Here is an 8043-nt window from a genome sequence, read left to right on the forward strand (position 1 = left end):
GTTCGTGATTATTTTGGCTGTACTTTTCATCGTATTTTGGAGAGAATTGCAGAGCTTTTAACTTAGTGCAAGATGTGTAAAAAAAAAATTATTTACAGTGAGATGCATCATTTAAATTTTATCAAATACTTTCATATTAAATATTTGTAAAAATTTAAAGGAACAGTAATGAGTAAGATTGATTTCTTCATAATTCAAGTACCTGTAAATACCTACATGTTTTTGGAAAGATAATACTAGTCTTTGCCATTTGAGCAGGGAGAAGCTTACAGAAGATAAAGCCTTTCAAGTGAAAGAGAGTAAGGAAATTGGTTGGGGTATTTTAAGAAGTGAAGAACCCTGTCCTGTGTGTGCAATTCAAGGTATTTAGAATAAACTACATGTAATACACTTTCAAATCTATTTTCAAATAGATCTAGTACTGTGAGAAAAAAATACAACATAATTCAATTTCAAGATATTTCAATATAAGAATGTATTAAATATTGTCATCATAATTTTTATTGTAGATATTGATCAACTATTCCCGCAAGAAGAACCTTTTCCTTACAGGTTACCATTGATGTGAGGCAATATAAATCCAAAGTACAAGCAAGGCCTAGTTAAAAGCCACTTTCCTGCACATTTAGTCTACATTGTTTGCTCACAAAAGGACTCAAACCAATTAACATTCTAAGGAAAAACTCTGCTAGGGAAATTTAAACTTAGGTGTCACATCCAATACTCTTACTCCTCAATTCTAGTGTTTTTTAATGTACTGAAATGGTTTATTTGAATAAATTCACAATTGTTTGAAATTTTTGTTTGTTTATTTTTTTCCTCCCTCCCTCGTAGGTTTTGAACTTTAGATGTGACGTTAAACGTAGAATTAACTTTGAACACCCTTATCATACATGCATTTAATGCAGATACATTGGTATTCAAAATTTTTCGTTCATTTCATTCTTGTTTTCTTTTACTTCAAGGTCGTACTCGATTCGTCGTAACTTTGGAAGGGAAGTTAAAAATCTGAAAAATTGTAAAATACTTTTTAATCAAAATAGTATACTAATTGATGATTAATCTGACTTACTTGCAACATTGATTATCATATTGCCAATAAATGTAATTACATGTAATACATGTATATAATACTGACTGCAAAGGATACACTGCAAGTACATGCAATCAATATCGTACCCAAACTTGTTAATTAACCATATTTGTTGCATATCGTACAATGATCAGATCAGAAAGTATATGTCTTTGAGATTATTTCTGAACATACTTACAAGGAAAGAATTAATGAAATGAAAAACAACCCAGCCAACACAAGGAATAATGTTCCCTCGAAAAAGTACACAGTGTTTCTATATAGAGCGCTGGAGATCAGCGACCCAAAGAAAGTGCAAGCGGTCTGAACAGCAGCCATTCCACCAAAAAGGGCACCTGCAATATATCAACACCATAAGAATGGATAAAAATTTCAGAAATATTTTCTGTTCAAACTATAGTTAGATGCATTTTTATCCTTTTTCTGTGAAATCATTTTGAGACCAATTTCGAACTTTCTCTGTGATATTAAATACATTTAATCAGATCGATTTTATGAAGGATTTTCCCGAGATCGAGCAAAAATGAATCTCAGCTGCGAATATGGGTTCCATTTTTATGAAGAAGCTTATGAGTGATTTTCAATGCCATCAGAGAAAAGCTATATTTATAAAGATGCCCAGAACTCGACAGGTAATGATGAGGGTGAAGATAACGAAAATGATAGATCTTAAAAACATTTTTAACAATACAAATCCGTGAAGGGGGCATAAACACGGGACCCTGGAATTTCTGAAGGTTGGATACGGTGAATATGAGGATTATTTATTCTTTTCATTTCTATGATGGAAGGGTCATTCATGACACAAAACATATAGTTAAACTTTTTTCAAATGTTGTTTTAAAAAAAAATACCCCATGCTTACTAAGAATATAAAAACATGTTTTAATGGCAATTATAATGTATACCAACTAAACTAAGTTAAAAGTCTTTGCAGGAAATTTCTTTTCAATGCCTTTTAGGGTAAAGACACTCGACGATCCCTTGAACGCTTTTGAAACTCATGGAAGATATCTAAATAGTCCTCAATTTATCAGAAATATGGCTGACGCGGTGCTTACTTTTATAAAATGTAATTAGTTTGTAGAGTAGGGGCATAGGCTTATGTCCTCTACAAAAAGTTTTAATTGATTAATATTATTACATAATTTTAAATTTTTGTAGTGGGCACACCGACAGTTAAATTTTTGTAGAGAGAGTTGGTGTCTTCGGATTCTCCTTCTTGGTATTACCTGTGTTTTATTGATGCATTTAGCAGAGTAAAACATTTACTAAAATGGTTTCAATTACAAATATTTCTTACAGTTTCGTTTCGGTTCATATCCACATGGTCTACTATAGATTGTTGAATGTAATTAATATATCAAGCAGTTAATTTAATAACACACAGGAAAAATTATTAAGGTCAAAATGTAATCAATTAATTTACAATAATTCGATAGAATATTTATCGTGAAAGTGATAACATATTCTACTCAATAAGTTTTCAAGTGTATGCTATCATAATTAAAGGGCGATAATTAATAACTCAGTGCATGTGATACATGTATGGATAATCAAGAGAAATCCGAGAGTCTATATGGCTTGTTGATATTAAGACTGAGAGATTGTTTAAAGTGACGCATTGTGTCAGAATCATGTTTATTTACGATATATGTATCATGCAGTGAAAGACTTTTGATAATTATGAGGATATAGTTAATGTAAGACAATTAAGGTCTTTCCTCCCTTACAATTTTAATGGTTAAAAGTACAAAAATTGATTTCATTTTCTTTAAAAAAGTTTAAATTTACCAATTATTTCAAAAAATGTATAGGTCGCCATATTATTTAAGATTGGAGACGTAAATAAACAGAAGCATATGTCAACAAAAAAATCGTACATTTGTTTGTAAATAGTATCATAAGTATTATGTAAAAACTGAGTCAAATGCATTTATTATTATGATGCTGAAAGTTCCTGAATACTTGCTACTTGTAAGATCTTTTGAATTGTGAATATCAGGAAAACTATTTTACATTAGAAGTACAATAAGGAAAATGCCTGAATGAAGCTACCCGAGCAGGAGTTATTGCCCTTGTCAACATTTTTTAAAGATTCAATAATTGATTAAATAAAGGAAATAGGCATTTTTAAGAATTCTTTTACTTAACAATATATATCATTTCACCTACAGAAAATCAATCTTCCAAAATATATTGTTCTATTGGGTATTAATTTAATTCAATAACATTTTTTGCTAAAACCTATGACATCACAGGACGGTGGAATTACCTTAAACTGCAAAAAAAAACTGCACAGATTAGGTGACGGGAAAACAAAGGTTTTACCTACCGTTTCGTTGTTTTCGTGTATGTCAAGGTCTTGCCACTTTTATTTTTAGCTCAAACTTTTAAACAACATTCAACTGGAGCATGCAAAGGTGAGAAATATGTTGTAACAACATTTTAAAAAGATTTCATGAAAATTTTTGGTCTACTTACATTCATTCCTGGGAATTTGAGACCATGGTAACAAGGAAACTTATTCAACTTTTCTGCGAATGCGTACAATACTGTAAGGGAGAAGTATTTAGCAATATTTTCGTTATGGGGCATACTGAAACTATTTTTACTTGTTCTCCATAGAAATAGAATTTTTAGGTTCTGAAACCTGTAATTTTCTGAAACCTATCACATATAGGAACTGAACAAAATTTACACGGATCATGCTAAAATTCTACATTTGTCAATTTTCCCCTATGTGCGTCACGGTGTCTCTTCATTTTTTTTCTATTAAATAGATTAATTTGTTGAGTGGAAGGTATACATGTACTTTTATGTTTATGGGAGACATTCAGACTTCAACAAACCAGTTGGATTCAGGAGACAGGGAGCTGCCCTTAATATGAAGAATATTCCTCTGCTGTAATTTTGATACTAGAATGGTAAATTTCATACGGGTTCTACCCCCTCCCTTTAACCGTTTTTTAGCTCCTCGGTCGAGAAATAGCAAATAAACTAAAAAGTTAGACTAAGTTTGCGACACCATCGAGTAATAAAATCTTACAGTTCAAACAACTAAAGAGGTCTTTTAAAAGGGTGATGGGGTGTTGCTTGAAGTTGCACAGTTGCATTATTTTTTACACCTGCTTTTACCTTGGTTCTCGCTAGAAGTCTCTCTGGACATAATGGCCCTCATCATGACAATCCCGAGACTCATTCCCATTCCTATCACCGGAGCTGAATAGATGCAAGAAAAACGTACAAGATTTCTTAAAATTCCACGATATATTTTTTTATATGCATAAAAAAAACATATCTTAACCAAGGTGGACAACATAATTAGAACTTTTTATGTTGATTTTACATACTCAATTGAAAATATATTTTAATGTAAATGTTCCTATTTTTACTCATACAGTCAATTTTAATTAGGATGTCCCTGAACCATTGATTAAATAAAATTAAAACATGCCGATTCGGACCATTTTAGGTACATGTAGTTTATCGGCAGATGGGAAACTAACAATTTATTAAAGATGCCATTGGCATTTATTTCAAGACCTATATTCATTTGTACGTTTCCCTACCAAATAATCTACCTCATGATTACTAGTATTTTAAACCAAAGAGCGTTTTGCTATAATGTATTTTATTTCGAGAAATTAAACAATGAGAAAACTAATAAAAATGAAAAATGAGTACATGTAATCAGGGAAAAACTATTGCTAAACAACTTACTTAAAAACAACACTACTGTCGAACTCGTCAGCCCCTCGGCAATCAAACTGATAGTTCCTGATACAGCCCCGAGTACTGCAATAGTCTCTGCCCTCAAGCATATCACGAAAACTCGGATAAGAATCATTGATATTCCATGCTGCATCACACCTCTGAGGGCGTGAAACCACCCTACGCCAACAGTACTGAGACAAAATGGAGGACTTATTACGTAAAGAACTTCCGTTTGGTTCCTGCCTATTATAGCTATACATCCTATCATATAGATAAAAAGGCAAATGTTATATTTCAAACGCATTCCAGAATACTTTTTTGAGTAATAGAATTCGAGGGATTTGTGGAACGATCTTACAACACTCATACAGTGCCATGGTTCTTTGATTTTTCTTTGACGTGTTTCCGGAAGTAAGCATATTAAAACTATATTGCTCAATGTTAGGGGAAAAGCAGTAGCCATTGACCATAAATACCCTCGATCTCGTATTACATAACCAGCTACTACACCTCCAACCAACAGTCCCATCCCGATAAAAATTTCCATAAAACCCATGGCGGTTGTTCTTTTTTTGCTGTTTCCTGAGATATCGGATGTGTAGGATAAAGCAAATTGTATATTAGCAAACGCCTCTCCACTGAAACCATGCAATATCAATGGTATTAAAAGATAGTAAAGCTTTAATTCAAAATACATGAATATAACCATAAAAACCTCCGCCAATAGCATTCCTAAAGTTGGAATAATCAACATCTTTTTCCTTCCCACGCGATCGCTAATACTTCCAAATACCAAATTTGAAAGAAGACAAGGAATCCCTTCACAAATAGCAAGGTACATCAAGAACATTGCAACTTTGGACTGGATGATTTTACCATGCTCTGTTTCTGATGCGTTTAAATTGCTACTGCACACTGAACTCTTTCCGTTCTCTGTAGTAGAGTTAGAAAATAAAGTTTTGCCCACAATATAAGGGTAGTAAAGGATAGCCGTGCCATTAAATATGGAAAACCCAAACAAATGCATAAAAGCGATTGGTCCTATTAGATATTTTCTTCTCGATAATTTATCAGGATTGTTGTCACGGCTTGAAGAGTCCTCCATTTTCGCTGTGGTTTTGTTATTATTCTTCATATTCTTCTCTTATCTGCAATTCTTCAAAATGTCTACAAATAAAACGTCATGTACTTGAATATTTTCAATAGAGATGCGTCATCATTCGTTTATTCAGTGGGCTTAAATAAAGGTTAAAAAAAAATTCTTTAATGATCAATCGTACGTTAATACGTAAAATTACATGAACATTCAACTTATTAAAACTTAAGGCATTTTTTAACTTCGTCCATAATTTCTCAAAGAAAAAAAATTAATTGGATAAATGCATTTGAAATTGTATAAGGATTTTAATGTGTAAATATTGAGAGTAAAACTTAATGCATTTATTTGCGTGAGAGTACATCTTAATTTCAATGAAATTAAAGTCAATATGTAAATATCACTAGTACTGTTCATAATATACATGTAGATAGTTCTTGTGGTTCCTGCTTAAATTAAGGTATCCGACCCATAAAAGAATCAAATTTTCTATCCACAAAATTATTATTATGAATTACACTGATTTTATTTCAAAGAAAGAAATTACATGTAACCAGGAGAATTTTTAATAAAAAATAAATACCGAAACAGTAATTAATCATTGAAGTTTGCATTGAAGTCTAAGTAAATGTGACCTGCATATCACATCTTGTGGCCTATTTTGTTTTGATGTGCCATCTATTTGCTAACTTTTTAGTATGATATTTTGATTGTCTTGTCTTACAGATACTTTTTTCTAGTCATTTTGGGGGGATCAGACATTATCATATTTTACGTAACTGATAAGCAAAGCTTGTGAATCTGATCCCCCTTCTTGTTTGTTAAATTGTTCACATTCATATCGTCATTTTAATAAATGACATTATTCATCAACATGAAAGTGTTTTATTTGACTTTTACAAAATTAGCAAAAACAAGCTGTGGTGATCTTGCCTATAAGCATTAGAAGACATAAAACAACAATTATTAGAATAATAATTGTATTTATGTATTTAATGCGATAATTTGTTTGGAGGTTTCCGGAAACATTTACGTTGACAAATTGTGAAAATTCTCAGATCCACGCCTTGCCTGAGGGATTAATTGTAATAGAATGTGTAAGGTCACGTGGTTAGCTCAGCGAGTCATTCACACTCGCGCGCTCACCACCGCTAACACGAAGCACGTCTATTTTGAAGACCCACCTCCACCCCAGCATTCCTATCCCTTAATATGATCATTAATGTCTTGTAAAATTTATATTATATTATAGTTTTTACTCATTTGTTTTACTGCTTCTATGTATTTGGTTTTGATTACGATCTTTTTGCAAGCTTTTTCTTCTGAAGTTTTGATTGTGTCTTTGATGTACCATCTTTTTGCCAACTTTTTCTTGTGATGTTTGCCTATTTTGTTTTGATGTGCCATCTATTTGCTAACTTTTTAATATGATGTTTTGATTGTCTTGTCTTACAGATACTTTTTTCTAGTCATTTTTGGGGGATCAGACATTATCATATTTTACGTAACTGATAAGCAAAGCTTGTGAATCTGATCCCCCTTCTTGTTTGTTAAATTGTTCACATTTATATCGTCATTTTAATAAATGACATTATTCATCAACATGAAAGTGTTTTATTTGACTTTTACAAAATTAGCAAAAACAAGCTGCGGTGATCTTGCCTATAAGCATTAGAAGACATAAAGAAAGATATTGTAAATAGAACAATTAGATACTAAGAATAGCAAAAAGTGTTCTGGTAGAAAGATGAAACTGATCATTTGGAATGGAAAAATGATTGAAAAATATTTTTTCCTTTCAGATTTTTCAGACTTGATTTTTATTGATGTAAGTCAAAGGGGGGATAACTCTTAAAGGACACTACAAGGTCATAAAATAGGGCAAGTTTTGCTCTTACAAACATATTTCTAAAAAGTATGAAATTATGCCTACATATACTGAGCATTCAGTCCATATATATCTGTAGCCTTTTTTACAAAAACTCTCAGGACTAAGATTAAATAATAAAACAACCACACACACACAATTCTATGAGATTTTGTTTAAAAGAAATATTCATTTTTTTCTAAGATGGTATTTACAATATTATCTAAAGTAATGGAAAAGTAAGAGATTATGTAATCTTCCACAGCGTAG

The 8043-nt window shown here is 31.7% G+C and overlaps 1 protein-coding gene across 1 annotated transcript; it reads right to left on the reverse strand.

The window, feature by feature from the left end:
- Window positions 1-920: 920 nt before the first annotated feature.
- LOC134246463 (lysosomal proton-coupled steroid conjugate and bile acid symporter SLC46A3-like) lies at window positions 921-5943 on the reverse strand. The gene is made up of 4 exons (XM_062728833.1): window positions 4817-5943; window positions 4232-4315; window positions 1272-1428; window positions 921-1008 (listed from the first exon to the last, which is right to left on the reverse strand). The coding sequence occupies exons 1-4, from the start codon at window positions 5913-5915 to the stop codon at window positions 921-923; spliced, it is 1428 nt and encodes a 475-aa protein (XP_062584817.1). The 5' UTR covers window positions 5916-5943.
- Window positions 5944-8043: the final 2100 nt, after the last annotated feature.

The sequence above is a fragment of the Saccostrea cucullata genome, unplaced genomic scaffold (assembly GCF_032062105.1).
Source record: "Saccostrea cucullata isolate Sc308-1 unplaced genomic scaffold, CSIRO_AGI_Scuc_v1 ctg13650, whole genome shotgun sequence".
Taxonomy (NCBI): Eukaryota; Metazoa; Mollusca; class Bivalvia; order Ostreida; family Ostreidae; genus Saccostrea; species Saccostrea cuccullata.

Bases quoted from the DNA above. Each gene is read 5' to 3' on its own strand.
- LOC134246463 (XM_062728833.1), bottom strand. From the start codon at position 5,915: ATGGAGGACTCTTCAAGCCGTGACAACAATCCTGATAAATTATCGAGA. The intron at 1,429-4,231 runs GTAAAAGCAGGT...GATATATTGCAG, and splicing joins GACTTCTAGCGAGAACCAAG to GTGCCCTTTTTGGTGGAATG. The intron at 1,009-1,271 runs GTAAGTATGTTC...ACAATTTTTCAG, and splicing joins ATTTCATTAATTCTTTCCTT to ATTTTTAACTTCCCTTCCAA.